We start from the raw sequence: 16,660 nt of genomic DNA, 5'->3' as shown, positions 1-16,660 counted from the left end.
AGAGAGAGAGAGAGAGAGAGAGAGAGAGAGAGAGAGAGAGAGAGAGAAACCAAGGAACCTGTTTCCCTTTTTCCCTCTCCTCTTCTGCTCTGTTTTTTTCTTCCTGTAAAGTCATACCTACCACTTCATTGTTCTACTGAGGGCGTGCCAGGGGAATAGAGACAGGGAGGTGAACAGCACTTGATTGTTGAGGCATTTCAATGAGAAAGAGAGAGAGAGAGAGAGAGAAGGGGGGCAGGGGTTGGGAGGGGAGAGTGATGAGGTTCATACTGCAAATAGCTGCCACTTTGTACGGGACTTTGCTCTTATGAGGGAGCTGTAAAGCATGTGTGAGGGGTCAAGTTAAAGATTGAAAGTTTATTGTTCTGACGTGATGATATTTTTAGAGCAACAGCGCACACACTTGCTCTTGTTTTCATGTGTTTCTGTTCTCCACCCACTCCCACAAAAATAGCCTCACAAGTTTTATTATCCTCGACAGGTCCTTTGAAAATGAGTTATCAAATTGTGTGAAACTGTTTCTAGATCAGGAGTAAAATATTAGTTTTTCCACCACAACACTCAATCTCTGCTCCTTTCCCCAGAATGTGATGGAGCAGTTCAACCCAGGCCTGAGGAATCTGGTCAACCTCGGGAAGAGCTACGAGAAATCAGTCACAGGTAAACACAGCTTTCACCCCTCAAAAAAGGATGACACCTGATGATCTATACGTCGTAATGTGAACTTTGAATTTGACCTCAGTGTCAGCAGTATCTCCACTAACCAAAGAGTTTGGTTTCAGTAAACTTTCACCAGAACACAAAATGGTCCGGCACGTTTCTCAGACGCTAACTGGATGATGTTTGTCTGTCTCTCCCATGCAGCGATGACTCTGGCTGGGAAGGCCTATTTTGATGCAGTCTCAAAGGTCGGAGAGAATGCCATCGTGTCTCCGGTCTCCAGAGAGCTTGGTGAGTGTCATGCAAGTCCAGGTCAAATCTACCTACAGTGAGTGAAATCTCAAGGGGGTCTGCCTGATAGCCATATTCAAATGTATCTGTGGTAAAGCTAGAGCTTAAAAAAGTATAAATATAGTACAGCATCAATATAAATCTACAGCTAGCAGCCAGTTATCTTAGCTTAGCATAAATGAAACGGGTGGAAACCGCTAGCCTCTGTATACTGGTATGTGTTAATTAGTGAGGTTTGGAGGTGCTGGTAGGCGCATTTTGTTGCCTTTGGACAGAGTCTGGCTGTTTCCAGACTTTATGCTAAGCTAAGCTAACTGACTGTAGCCTCATGTGTATCGTAGAGACACAGGAGTGGTTTCAATCATCTCATCTAACTCTTGCCAAGAAAGCGAAGAAGTGTATTTACCAAAAAGTTGAACTGATTCCTTTAAAGTCCCCATGAATATATGAAAGTGACTTTTCACATCACCACCATATGCCATATTTTGCCTGTATGCAAGTCAATTATGCAAACATCTGGAAATAACATTGAATGAACCCTTGTGGCACAGTAGCAGCAGAATTTCACTACAGTCTGCTCTCACGCTCGATCTGATTGAAGTGCTTCCTCTGTCTGTTCTCTGAGGCTGCCAAAAAGCCTGTACAGGTTGTTTTTCATCCATCATGTGACTCATCTCCAAATATTCTATTAGTGCTAAAATGTGGAGCTGACCCACTTCATCCAGGGGTTGTAATTTGGGGCTATTACGATTCATCAAGTTTTTTTTATTTTTATCATTATTCTGTGTCACTCCTTAATGCAGGGGCAACAAATTAGCCCTCTTGTAAGCTCAAGTTGATGTGACATGCAGAGAATCAGAGTAGGGCAGTACAAATGGATAAATAATGCTCCGTCATTCAGCGCTGGGTCTTTTACCACAGTGAATAACAGGCATTGACGAAGTTCTCTTGTTTTGTTAGATGGCATTTGCATCGCTTCCAGTCATAAACAAAATTTGATGAAATGTCAGACCAGGCGAGGTGATTGTCACAGAGCTGCCACTGCGTGAAAGAGACAAGATGAAGCGTGTGTGTCACGTTTGGTGAAAATGTAAAAAAGGATTTAAGGAAGTTAGCAAACAAGGCAGCATAGTGTCAGCGTCTGAAAATGAAACCATGATGAAGAATACGTTTCATAATGCTCAACCAACAGAAAATCCGGACCCCCAAATATCACCTTTCTCCTGTCAGTCAGAAAGATTGTCTTCTAGATTTTTAATTAGTGACATTAAAAAAAGCTTTCTTATTACACATTATTATCCCGACAGGCTAAATGTATAAAATCCCTCTTGGTGCCAATTAGCGAAACAATCTCCGTACTCTGTTATCAGGCAATGTTGGCCAAGTTTGTCGTGCCGCATCTGTCAGTTAACAATGCAAGTACATCATTGCTTCATTAAAAAGTATGTTCACGCTACACAGTTTGCCGGTGACATTTTCACTGCATGAACGAGGTGGAATAACTTCACAAAGGCCATGCTAGATGCCCCGCCATCTTTACTTTCGAATATTTAGAGGAAAGTTTACAGCTTTAACGTTAATTGCAGCATTGTATATGTGCATCTCCATCATATTTGAGTAGAGCAATAACACTTTAAAGAACAGACAAAACTGATTAAAAGGGTTTATTTATAGGGAGTGACATTATTTGGCCCCAATCATAACATTCCATAGAAAACATTAAAATGGCTTCTAGTAAAAAGGTGAAAGTCTTGAACCCTCAGCTCTGCCTGCAATGGACGGTATTGAGGCAGTGTGAATTCTCTCACACATTGCAGCGAGCAGAATAGCAAACACGCTGAACAAACAGTAAAAACAGAGCCCTGATCCTCCTCATCCCCTGTTCCTCCATCTGCCTCACCAAAACGCCGGCCTTTACTGTCTGTCTGCGGAGGCCAGAGGAGGCCCGAACTGTATGGAAAGAGACAAACATCTACTTTCTTTTATATTGGTGCTGTATATATTAAAACAAAAGACATAAGACAGAGCTAAACAACGATAGACGTGTTAGAATGTACAGACTGGTCTTTACCTTCAGTCCTCGTAAATACTTCAACAGGATTTACGATTGCTTCTTATTGCCTGAAGTGAATCTTTAATCATACGCTCCCTCTCTGACACTAGGATGCTTGATTTAGTCATACAACTCCAAGAATTGAGCATAATTTCTTTTTAAACTGCACCACTGTCAAGAATGACAAACCAAATGCATTACTGTGTTGTTATGACTAGATCTCCACTGCAGGCACCTGCATGGATTTTTGTCTCTGACATGATTTCAGAGTTTTTTCCCCTCCCTCTGTGAATGGTGTGGTGTAAAAAGCACTTGCGTCACTGTGGTTGGCAGGCATTTGCAGAAAGTTACCTGAGGCTTTTACTTCATACCAAGCAGCTTGTTTTCCTTGTCTACAGTTTGTCCACATTTTCTCTTTCAAATTATAGCTATAATGGGGGTGAAAGTGTACAAGTAAAAAAGTCACAACTGCCTGAAGACAATGCGTGAAAACCTATTACCTGTGCTGTCTGATCTCTTTATTTATGACTTAAAAATCCGAACAGCATAGTTACTTTATCAGAATCGCTTTATTTGCCAAATGTTGGCCACAATGGTCACAGGAATTTGATTTAATGATACAGCGCACTAAAACCAAGAAAGGTAAACACTTAGATGGGATTTTCTCCCATGTCCTATTTAAATAATAATTTCCTGCTCTTCCATCGCTGATCCTTTAATGGGCTGCGACCACTTCTAACCACTACCAATTACCCCAAATATTTAAGAACTTTTTAAAGTAAAAAAATGTCAATACACTCCACCATGGTTGCTAATGTTAGCTAACTTATATTGCTGTGTAGCCAATGGTAACAAATATATAATGCTGTGTAGCTAATGGTGGCTAATGTTAGCTAACATATATTGCTGTGTAGCCAATGATAACAAATATATAATGCTGTGTAGCTAATGGTGGCTAATGTTAGCTAACATATATTGCTGTGTAGCCAATGATAACAAATATATAATGCTGTGTAGCTAATGGTGGCTAATGTTAGCTAACATAAGAAAGATATTGCTGTTAGTGACATACTGAGTCAGTTTGCTCGTCTCTACTTGTGCTATATTTTAGTAGGGTACCATTTAGCATTGGACATACATTGTACTTTTTTCACTGAAGTAAAAAAGAAGTAAACACGCTACGTGTTTGTTTTGAAATATCAATGTGCCATCAGTTTTTGAGGTGAAATACTATATGATTATAGCTTGGCATCAGTAAGTATTTGTGTTGTCATTCATGTATAATAAAGAGCCATGGCAGCGCAGCTGGTTTGCAACATTTAAAAGTCATAGTTTTCAGTGGGTGTACAATTAGAAACTTCCTGTGCATGAGGCCATGACTGGACTCCACAGGGAGTTGCCATTCCACTCTGAAAAGCAGCAGGTATTCAGGGACTGAAAATGTTACAGGAGAAAGAATAGCAACATCCCCACCCCTTCCACCTTTTCTTCGTTTGTTGAGCCGAAATTGTTTTTTGAAATATTGAAGTATGTCAGCATGAGAAAAATGGTAATGTCAGCCAAAGCTATTTGTTTCTCCCCAGAGAATGAGGATTTAGAGCGGGGAAACTGCTGAGTGTTTCCTACCGATAGCTTCTGAAACAGGTCTCTGCTTTTGAGAAGGTCTCTGCTTTTTTATTTATTCTGTGGGGAGGTTGATGGTATAGATAATGAAAGATTGTGACATTTCAAACACCTGGCTTAGAGCTATTTCATAGGACCGTTTTGCTCTCTAGACACAACAAGCAGTTTTGCCCGAGACATCAGTACATGATGGGCAATTTATCTTTTTTTACAGACACAACATCACCAGAAGCATCGGAGGAACCATAAATTGTTACTAAAAGTCAGTGAAGGTTCATCTCCCTTCATTTCTCTCCCTGCGTTATAGTTTGTGTCTGAGAGCACCTGGAGCAGACTCATTAGTCCTGGCTCCAAAAAACTTGTCTGGTGCAAAGTTAGTCCAAGAACTTCGAAAGCCTTCTTCTTGGCAAGAGCGGGTAAACTTGATAAAGTGGTCAGGCTCACCATTAATAACAATGCATGTCTCCATCACAAATAATGCAGTTTATATGTTAACCATTTAAGAATATATCTCCTCGTCAAGAACTTTAATAGTGGTCCCTTTGGGCCAGTTGGGTTTAAAAATGTTGGCAGCGCTTTTCTTATAATTAATGAGATGCATAGGCCAACTTAGTATACAGACATCAAAGTGGTATCGATCTTCTCATTTAACTCTTGGCAGGAAAGTGAGTAAGTAAGTCTTTTGCAAAGATTTTAAACTATTACTTTAAAACCTTTAAAAAGTATTTAAAAATAGAAGTATGTGCAGCTGCTTTGGACAATTATCTGGACCATATGGCATAAATGTATCTGTGCCACCAAAGTATCCAGGTCAGTCACACAGACATATTGTTTTCCCAAACCAGGCCTAGACTGTTGAAAATAAATAAAGGAGGGTGGAGGTTGTTTCAGAGTCCACTCATTGTTCAGTCAGTTATGACTCCTGTCGTCACACTACAGGTCCCTACTGATCCCAGATCTCAAACACAACCTCCTTCTGCATCTGCTATTAAAGTAAAGGCTCCCAGCACACTGGGAGTTTCCTCCAAGGGACCTCTAAAGAGACCAGACACTCACTTACCGCTCAATAAACCATGATGTCGGAGCATCTAAAAAAAAACGTCACACTTCAGTCCTTTCACAAAAATATCCCACTTGTCCCTCCTTCGCTTGCTCGGCATCTGAAGTCGCTTATCGTCTATTATAGATTTTAACCATTATTTAGAGAAACTCTCTCTCTATAAACAACATAAAGCATTTTTTTTTTAAAGTTATGAGGTTTGCCTTCAGTTTGTTGTATTAAGTAAAGAGAGATTCATATTGATGCTCGAGGCTGCAGTTAGTTTGATGTGTTCTAGTAATAAATGACGTTTAATGCCGTGTGTGACTGCAGGTCATCGCTCTGTGTTAAGGAAGCTGTCACAGCTACTGATCTGGAGCACACAGTAGACATGCCGAATGGCAGTAGATGCTCCAATCACTAAACAATAATAAATGAATACAACCTAAAAACAGATGGCTATTGATCATCAGTAGGGTGAGAAACTGGTGATCTATATTCATGATAGCATCTTATATTGGTAATAACTTCAGGGCGCCGTCCAAAGTGCTCTAATCACGTACACGTACTTAGTATTTCAGTGTGTGTGTGTGTGAATGGAGTGAAATAATTAGTTGATTAATTGATTAGTCGATCGGCGGTCTTCGGTGATTTAATGGTAAAGGTAATAATAAAATGGCAAATTATTTAAGTTGTGATGGGATTTTTTTTCACCATTGTTCGACATTTTATAAAATAGGTGATTATTTGAAAAGTGATTGGCAGATTAATCGTCAATAATGAAATAGGGTTGTGTGTCTCCCAAACTTTGTAGAGGGACTAAACTAAGCAATGCAGCTTTTAGTTTGCATGTTTGAGTTCATGCAGTTGTTGTTGACAAAACAATCTCACCTCAGGGTCCATTAATAAGCCACTCCTGAGCTTTCTTTTTCATATTACATGATCTTTATTAGCAGAGAGGGTTTGCCCAGTTTGTAGATACATTCAATTTTTTTGTCCATGTTGGATTCAAAGTTGAGTTGCAGTTCATTTTTTTAACTTGAAAACAGCTTTTTACAAGACGGTCTCACTTCAGGGGCCATTTAAGAGCTAATCTTTGAGCTTTCAACATGATCTACCTTATGCAGTGTTTGTTGGTTCTGGGTGGTTGTTTATACAGTAAGTCCAGAGTCCAGTGTTTAACCACAGCCACCTTCCCATGTGTTTCCACGACAGTGAATTCAGCATTTAACACAGTGACATCATGATGATAACAGGAAGGGAGTAGCTCATCGATGGTCTCTCCCCACCTGCACAGGAATGTGTGCGGTTGAGACACCATTTGATCCTGAGTCATAAAGGAGGAGGCTACATTTCGTCAGACACACACACCGCAAATCTGCGCGGACAAGCCCAGTGATGCACATCATCATGATAAAACCGCTCCACAAGACCATGACCAATACATGCACTGCCAAGTTCAGTGCTAACTCAGAAGTTGTTTGCGCTTGGATAGAGGAGTAACCTCAATAAAGGAAAGATTTCCTTTCAGATAAAGTAGCGAAATAAAGGCGAGGTTGAGGAAAGGTGCCACCGGGTCAGCTACGAGTGTTTGCCCTGCCAGCGTCATCTCATGTTGTACAGCTTGCTTATCTAACACCACACAGTTAGGGGTTGGCACAGGGCACTCCCAGGACATAAATAGCATCACCTGTTGAGAATATCGAAATCCCTGCGTCCTCTCTGCTGTCTTGTAAAACAGGCATTTGATACTTGTCGCAAAGATTCCATACAAATTATATGTCAACTGCACGAGTTTTTAAATGACCAACTTCAGCCAGGCTTAAAGCTCCGACTACCAAACTACATGCTTCAAAGTTATCTTTTTCTAGTTGTAAGCTACAGTATCTGAATCAGTTGGCATGGCAAATTTGAGTGTAACGAGGGGAGGAGAGAACAGGCGTGTTCATTACTCATAAGCCATATGAGTGAATCATGGATAGTTCAGTTTTCCACAGGGATCTCTTATCAACCATGTATGCGTAAAACTCCACATGCACATGGTGCAAATCGTCGACGCAAGATTAGATTATCTTGGTACTTAGTATCTTCAAAAGGGGAACAAACAGCCTGCAACAGATAGAGATATGAGATTAGATAAAGTCAAAAAAGCTTGAATAGCAGTTCAGCCCAGTAGATGCTAAAAACTTTGTTGTAGCCAAATACTTCTTTTAGTTTTTTATTCACACTTTAGCTAGAGAGAATCCATTTTTGTACTTTTTTACACCTCAACTCTCACACCTTAATTCCACGGAGAGAAAGCAAGCATCCGTTATCTTGCTTTTTTGCAACATTGTACTTTTGCTCCCCTCTCGTGTGACAGATTCATGATTCACCGTACAGTCTGTACCAAGCTGTGGTAACGCGCTGTAGCATTTACCCTCCCTCTCGCAGGCTTTCACACCTTGTTAACCCCAAAGGTGAAACCTGCAGGTGTACAACGGCCTCTTTGAACCCCCTCCCGGCCTTTTCTCAGCCTCCCCCTTCCACCCCTCGCAGTCCGTTGTTGGGTGCTGTATAAACAGCCCCTGAGCCCTGCGCCACCCCTCCCTGTCGAAGCACAAAGGCAAGCATTTACCAGTACGTTCTGGTGACCTTCAGAGGGCAATGTTGTTGTAGCTGGTCGCTGCCTGCTGGATCACGGGAGTACGGCTCTGTATCAGTGGGTCATTACGTTTGTTTGCTCTGAGTGGAGGCGTGCGGGGAGGAATGTCAGGTGTTTGGTCCAATGTGTGTTTAGAGTGTGCCGACATGGGCAGCTTTTAGAGATTTTTCACCTAAAAATCCCAAAGTGAACCTGACACCTGTTCCTGAAGGTGTTGAAACTCGAGCAGGTTGTTCTCTTTTCCCTAGTGGTGACACTATCACACGTCCAGATATGATGTCCCATATTGTTTTTTACAGGTTTCATTTGAAACGCGGTGTCCTATAGTAAACCTTGAGTCTAGATTTCACCCCATTGTGATAGAGGTAGCACTATAAACTGCTTAGCTACGATTGTCCACTTCTGTTTACAGTATTGACTCACTCCCATTGTCTCGTGTCATATGCTGCTCTATCTATGCTGTAGCCTGTCTGTGAATGGAGACTGTTCTGTATCTGACCGCACGATACCAGAACGTTTCATAGAGATTACTTATTGACTGCTGTTCAAATATTGAAAGGAGATAATTCGTCTGTAAAATATGGGCTTTAAAGATGTATGCAATGCCTGATGAAAACAGGCTTTGTTGGTTTATTATGGAAAGTATTCATAAAAAACATTTTCTCCTGAATTTGCATCTGGTTATACACTGTTTGTCTGTGGTGGATGTGTATGTGTGGTGTCTGGTTTACATATGCTCGCTGTCACTTGCCTTGCTTCAAGGGATACTTATTATTGAGAAATGCACTTTCTTGCCAGGAGTAAGATGAGAGGATTGGTACCACTCTCATGTCTGCACAGTAAATATGAGGCTACCACCAACAGTCAGTTAGCTTAGCTTAGCACAAAGACTGGAAACAGGGGGAAACAGCTAGCTCTGTCTCAAAGAAACAAAACCACACACCAGGCAGCACCTCCTGGAGCTCCTAAATTAACACATTATATCTGCAAATGCATATATGAAATGTGCAAATAAAACAAATCACATCATGGTTTAAAACAATGAGCTAACTCACAACAAGAAAGCAAAAGAAAATGTATTTTGAATGTTCTTGTCTCTGGTCAGAATACAAAGTCAATGGGCCATTGATCTCTGAAATACTAAAACATGTTCCTGACGTTTCTCTAGGTGTGGTTCTGATGGAGATCTCAGACGCCCACAGGAAGGTCTACAATGAACTGGATGAGAACGTGAGTACCCTTTAAAAATAGTCCCCAACAAATGCACAATTTACTGATGCTTGAGCAGCGTTTGGTAAAAATAGAGAGACATTTTGGTCTTTTCATGGGATTCATTGACAAAACGAAAAACATAGAATATGGCCAGCTCTGATTTTGAATGGACACCTTGTGTTTTCTCAGTAAAGCTCACAGCTCTTAAGTTGTTCCTTTAGTCTTTGCTTCATTCCGTCAGGCCCTGAATCAGAAGAATGAAAGCAAGATAATGGATCTAAAGAATGAAACGAGACAAAGCCTTGCCTTTGCTGCAATTATGTCATTAAAACAATTTTGTGCATTTTCAAGTCACCGACTGTCTTTCTTATAATACCCTGTGGCCACCAACACTCAGCTTCTCTTCACATAACAGACAGAGATTTGCCATTTACTACACTGCCTGTTCCGAACACCTGACCTCTTCAACCTTTTGTGCTTATTCTTCACATTTTAGAGAGTTTTAATTTGTTGTAACAAAAGGTTAAAGAGAGTTTGTTGAGAGTGGAAAACCCACCAGAATCCTTCCTGACCCTGCTGCCTCGGGGTGAAATGCCCCAAATACCTGACAAGAAGTAAATTAAAGTCAAGTGTCGTCGGTTTGAACACGGCGAAAACTGAAACCCAACACTCTCAGTCTTGTCTGATTCTCTTTGGAAATAAGCCCAATCTCTTACGTAGAAAAGCAAACGACGTGCTGCGTGAAGGGCTCTCGTGTCTGCTTGTGCCTACCCTGGACTGATCCTAATGTATCTGCGAATGGGGAAAGTTGTAAATCTTTAACCATAACAAGCTGATAAGACTTCCCTGATGGTCGGAATCTCATCCTCTCAGAAACCCATTATCATGCACTCCACCAGGTCACTCCACTCTTATCGCGGCGTCTCCATTGAGCCATGTGACTGAACTGTACATTGTGTTTAGAGCAGCGTGCATGCAGCATGAAGTGTGTTGCAATGAATTCAATGTGTGTATGTGTGTGTTTGTTTTTCTCTGCAGTTCAAGACGTTCCACAGGGAGGTTATTATTGAGCTGGAGAAGAAGACAGAGATGGATGTGAAATACATGAACGTAAGTGTAATCACATAATCATTTCCATCGCTTGTAGAACTTATAATGCAAACCTATTTCATGAACGCAGAGCTTAGATTGGCCAATTAGACTGTTAGGTTCTGTGAACCACAAGGTTATTTTAGCTTCTTTGTTTCCGAGGAACATTTGTATCATGAAAACTGCAACCTGCTCTCTTGTCAAACGTCCTGTAGGCCACCTTCAAGCGCTACCAGTCGGAGCACAAGGTGAAGCAGGACTCCCTGGAGCGCTCTCAGACAGACCTGAAGAAGCTCAGGAGGAAAAGTCAGGGAAAGCACTCATCCAAGTATGAGATCAGAGAGAACGAGGTGAGAGTGAAACCAACACCGACGCCCTAACTTTGTTTTCCTTCCCTTCAAAACAGAGCATGTCTGATACTTTGCACCGCTCTCCAAGCAGAGTGCTATTGCGTGTTCACGCTGTGTTGCACCGAGAAAAGAATATGCCGAGTGTGGAATTTATGTGACGGGGCGGAGAGAGATGTGGCCTAGATGATAATCACATACCAGTGTGAAGGAGAAAGAAGGAGGTGCGGCACTGAAATTGCAGGTTTTGCTTTGAGGTTATACTTTATAATTACTTTGAGATGTGTGTTTAAACACTCAATACCTTTGAATAGTACTTTTTTATTGGATAGGATAAAGGAATAGGACCATCAAAGGTGCCACCACGCCTATAGCTGTTTGCATATTCTCTGTTTTTGCACGCAGCAGAATGAGACCATTATGCCTCGGCTCACTGCGTTTAAATATAGACGGAACATTGCATCTCTATTGAAGGCGTACACACCCAAATTTGCACATGCGTGAATGCTTAAATGTATGCAGACACACAGTTCCAGACCACACTGAGCCCCAGGTTGTATTGGACGCAGCAAGTTGGGATAATCGTTACCAAATGGTTCATTCCTGGAAACCAAAAATGTAGTTTGTCAAGAAATGTCAGATCGACTTTCACTGCAACTAGATAGTTATATCATCCAATGACGTGTTTTGTATGCCAAACAGAGCTGATAGGGCTGCAAGAGAAAAATCCAATCCTTCCAGATTGACCTTGCTCAAAATCATTTTAGTTGTTTGGTGTGTACACTTCTCTGCCCATAGAGAAATTAATCGAAGCTGAAGAGCAACAGCGAAAACAGGTTCCTAACAGCCATTTAGCGCTAATTAGCAAAAGCTAGCATGCTGACACGCTAATCTAAGCTGGCCATCGTGGTTACATTATACCGGCTTTTGATTGTGAGCATATTAGCATTCTGGCGTTAGCATTTAGCTCATAACGAACATAAAATGTTTGTCCCAGTGGATACAGACCTTTACATGACACATATAATGGAACATAAATACACAACATACAATATTAAAATCAACATTTGGAAATATTCTCCAGAAAACAACTTTCATTATAACCCATCAATAGGTAGAATTGTACCTTCAGCAGTGTTCAATGCATAGGAAATGCATAATAAATATTCCCAAGCAGACAAACAGCAGTGTGGAGTAATATATTCTTTTGCATCACACACACATTTTGCAATCACACTGAAAACTAGTGTCACTGCCAAGTGGATAGCAGCACACACACTTGGCCTTGAAGATTTAGTCAGTGTTGCCATCACCATTGCTTGAGTAGGTCTGTGCATTGACCCCGAGTATATTGTTTGAAGTGTATGCTTCCAAATGAGTGGTTTATGTCCTGCTGTCCGCTACCAACAGGCGACTGCAACACCTCAGACACCAATTTGCTTCGTAAATCAATGCGGTGAGATGAAGTCGAGACTGCAAAAGCCAGAGCAGTAATTCCTGTCTGTCTCTTGTTTTAATGTATTGACTGTTTTCATGTCCTCACTTTGATAATGGATGGTGTGTGGGCCTGGTTTGCTTCGACAGAATTGTTAAACAGAACTTGCGGTGATCGTAGGTTGTCTCCTGTTCATCCTTGCACTCGAATGGCAAGTTTTAGAAGACACTCATACAGTAAGTCGTCCTATCTGGGATCCCTTCTCTCTCAGAAGAGTCTTTTTCCATTATCTGATTAAACACCGGTGGACTACAAAGGAGACAAGGCTAACGGCTAGCTTTCTCATAATCATGTGTAGCCGGATGCCAGTGATGAGCTCAGTCCTGTCTTTGTGCTCTCCCACCTCTTGCTGAGAGTTTGGACGACTGTTTGCTGTGAAAGTGGGTACTCAAGAGCCTTGCTTCAGCGTCGTATCGTGGAGAGAGAAAGAGACCAGACAGCAGAGGAGGGTCTTTGACAGAGCCCTCAGAGGCAGGCAGCTTTAACCGGCACCATGACAACCTGGGGAAATGGGAGAAATACTGTAAAGGGAGTGGGTGTAGAATAAAGTAATAGAGGAGTGGGTTAAGAAGTAATTGTAAAGAGTTTATATGCCATATATGAGGTCCAGTCGCCCATCTGCTCTGCGTTTACCGCTGTGCTGAGATCAATCCACGAGCAGCAGGAGGCCCAAATAAACTCGCCGCTAAGTGCAGAGACTTTGATTTCAAGGCTCGTTAGTGTTTCGATTTGTGACTCTGACCCGAGGCGAGCACACAAACATTAAGTTGCTAAAGTTGTTAACTTTTATTCAGAGAGAGAAAGAGCCAGTTTCCCACATTGGTGTTAAAGCAACACATTTACAATGTAGTAAAAATAAAAAATACTTTATTTAAAAAATATTTAAAAGAAATTAATTGTAAATAACTTCTCATATTTCCTTTTTTTATGGCTCTCTTCTATTGTATTTCAAATAATATTCTTTATTTATTTATATTATTTTTCTGTAATTTATATTTATTCTATTTTTTTCCTTGGTATTTTCTTTTATTATTTACTTATTTGTTTGTTTCAACTGCATGTATTTTACTGTTAAATATTTTTTAATTCTCTATCATTATTTTATTGCTATTATTTTGTTTTTTTCACTAACTGATTGAGGCCCATTCTACCTTCTTATGAGCCTGATGAAGCGCTGAGAGGAACACCTTGCTCTCAGTTTTATTGTTTTCTTCATTGTCTTTGTGGTCACTTCTCCATACAATATAGTACAAATACAATCTCTCCCTCATTATATTGCTCATTTGAAACCTGACTAGTTATTAAACCAGTACCATGACCTCCTTGCTGTCCTATGACCCTGTCTGCAGTATGTGGAAACCATTTCGTCGCGCCAGGTGGACATGCAGAAGTTCATCGCTGATGGCTGCAGAGAGGCCTTACTAGAAGAAAAAAGACGCTTCTGCTTCCTGGCGGACAAACATTGCATGTTCTCCTTTCAAATTAGCAACTTCCATGAGAAAGTAAGCATGGACAGAGAGGTAATCCTAGTCAGACCCCTACATTAATGGACAGTTTGACACCTTCCTTTCGCTGGTGTTTCCAGGCCAAAGAGATGCTGGCCGTGCGGCTCCCCAGCTGGCAGGAAAAGTGCAGCGACATCACCAAGGTGCCGGACACGGTGACCACCATGATAGAGGAGCTGTCCCCCACTCCAAAACAATCGCCTGTGCTTGAACATTACAACAGGGTGAGTATTAGCTGGTCCTGTTTGGATTCATGATATGATATCCGGATATCATATCATGAGCTTTATTCTCTTATCCTGTGTTGCTTTTCATCCCTATCTTTAACACTCATCTTAACTGCAAGATGCTTCAGCTGTGGATAAAAGCATCCCAAATATTACACAAGGATAAACCGTGTAGTCAAGACTGGCCCTGCAGTGTTTCATCCTGTGTTGTTGCTTGTATTTTATCTTGCAATGGTGCTGATATCTGTTGTATCAGATTGAGGCTGTGTAAAGTGGTTGGTTATTGTTATCTGGCCATCAGCCATGGGAAATCCTGCACGTGCTCTTGTTGCTCTTGTACAGTCCCCTGGTTGTGTTTTTGTGTGGCAATTTATTGCCTCGTAGGAGGAACACGTTCAGTTTCAATTACGATAATGGCTGTTTAAACGTCATAGTCTTGACACAGACTTCACCCTGGTCATTCAGAGAAAATGCTTGTTTTCAAAATGTATTATATCCGTTTCCGAGTTTGTCACAGTTTGCATCTGCTCATCATATTGTTCTTCATCTCCTCAGAACAACGTGGAGTCAAGGGTGCCTCCTCCAGCGCCGCAACTGAAGGCACAGATCAGCCCGCTAGCCAACATGTTCAACCCAGAGGCCAGGATTCCTTTCAGCCCCCCGTCAGACCACAACTCAGGTACGGAGGGCTTCTCTGAAACACAAACATAAATATACCTGCCCCTCACAAGTGACTGTGGCATCTCTCAGTCCTATCGTTAACCAGGTACATCAGCCAGTCACGTATCATCAAGTTTTGGCAAAATCTGAGCAATGTTGTCTGAAAAGTTGTGTTGGAATTTTAAAAAACAATACAACTCTCATATCTGTGTGGTAAACGGAAGCTAGCAGCCCGTTAGCTTAGCTTTGATCAGAGACTTGAAACAGGGGGAAACAACTAGCCTCTGTCCAAAGAGGTAAAACAAATCCCTCCACCTTTCCCAAAATGTCAAACTACTTACTGCTTCAATTTAATATTGCTTTGAATTACCTTTTTGATTTCAAGTTCTGACAGATAACTGACATGATCCCATCTCTAATCTCCTCCAGACCAGGGCAGTCTTGGAGAGGTCAGTATGTCGCGGTCGACATCCCAGTCGTCCGGTCTCAATGTGGGCAGGAAGCACAGAGTTCAGACCGTCTTTCCCCACACGGCAGGCAACAACCACACACTCCTCAGCTTCGAGGAAGGCGACGTCATCACTCTGTTCATCCAAGAGGAGAAGGACGGTTGGTTGTACGGAGAGCTGGAGAAGACACAGCAGTAAGTTTTCCACTAGTTTTTTATATTCCTTAAAAGTATCGCCTGTGTAGTCAAACGTCCGATACAGTTTATTCCTCTGTGCGAGAGACCGCCATTGTTGTCCAACATGATTCTTCATTGCCAGTAACACACCCACTGTAGTTTATTTTGATTCGATTCCACATACACAGCCCTGCTGCTGTAAATACGATAAATACTCCTTAATCCACCAAATGTGTAATAATCTGCCAGACAATCTGGGGAAGTCTGAAAGTACTGTGACACAGATTAAAACATTGTTGGTTTTGGTCTTTTCATGTGACTTGTTGACGATAACAAAGATATAAAACTATGACCTGGACAGGATATTGGGCTTTTCAGTCGGACATGACTTGTTACAAAATTAAGACAAATCTGAAATGTGGAATAGGAACATTTATTGTGAAATTCCTCCCAAACCTTTGGCACACTCACTCAAGGAAATGTACTCAGCAGCACTGACACCCATATTTTTCACATAACTTAAGTTAGCAGTACATGTTTCCTGCTTTGTGTTTGTTAATATTTAGTTGTGCTAATACATCAGAGCTTAGGAACACAGAGTATGTCAGGTATGTTCCACATGACAGTCGTAAAGCTTGATCTCGCTCTCTCTCCCTCTCTAAAACAGCACACACACACACACGCATGCCAAACATCCAGGTGCTTGTACATTACCCTAACTGATTTTCCCTTTTCCCTAATTGTCCCTCACCCTGGCACATGATGATGAGTGAATTAAATTAATATGTAAAGCTAAAAACGCAATTAAGATTAAATCACTCCTTTGAGCAGCAGCTTTGACTTAATCTCACCTCCAGACGGCAGAGAGGGGAAAATATTTTCAATCGCTTCAGCAAATTCTTCCCTGCTTTATATTCTCCGATGCAAACACTTATGGCACCTGTTGTCTTGTCTACTCAAATCATCAGCTTGGCCAATGTTTATGTTCGACAAGGAATGGTTGTATAGCTGCAGCAGCACAAATCCATAAAGCAGCCTGTGTAATTACAGTCATCTTCAACTACTCGCTAGATCAATTAGGCCTCATAATGCAGGCTTGTGTTGACTATTTGAAACAAATTAACAAAAGCCTCATCTGCTCCCTGTGTGTGTGTGTGTGTGTGTGTGTGTGTGTGTGTGTGTGTGTGTGT

General features: G+C 41.4%; 1 protein-coding gene across 1 annotated transcript in view; it reads left to right on the top strand.

Annotated features, from left to right (window-relative positions):
• Window positions 1–16,660, top strand: part of baiap2l1a (BAR/IMD domain containing adaptor protein 2 like 1a) — a 23,240-nt gene that overhangs the window by 1,190 nt on the left and 5,390 nt on the right. Inside the window, exons 2-10 of the mRNA XM_031843804.1 lie at window positions 585–660; window positions 865–951; window positions 9,479–9,540; window positions 10,561–10,632; window positions 10,827–10,961; window positions 13,803–13,955; window positions 14,039–14,182; window positions 14,741–14,864; window positions 15,275–15,488. Coding sequence (XP_031699664.1) covers window positions 585–660; window positions 865–951; window positions 9,479–9,540; window positions 10,561–10,632; window positions 10,827–10,961; window positions 13,803–13,955; window positions 14,039–14,182; window positions 14,741–14,864; window positions 15,275–15,488 — 1,067 coding nt within the window. The remainder of the gene's footprint in view (window positions 1–584; window positions 661–864; window positions 952–9,478; window positions 9,541–10,560; window positions 10,633–10,826; window positions 10,962–13,802; window positions 13,956–14,038; window positions 14,183–14,740; window positions 14,865–15,274; window positions 15,489–16,660) is intronic.

Source organism: Anarrhichthys ocellatus, unplaced genomic scaffold, assembly GCF_004355925.1.
Source record: "Anarrhichthys ocellatus isolate YVR2014 unplaced genomic scaffold, GSC_Weel_1.0 scaffold4, whole genome shotgun sequence".
Classification (NCBI taxonomy): domain Eukaryota; kingdom Metazoa; phylum Chordata; class Actinopteri; order Perciformes; family Anarhichadidae; genus Anarrhichthys; species Anarrhichthys ocellatus.
This window is presented reverse-complemented; position numbering and strand designations above follow the sequence as displayed.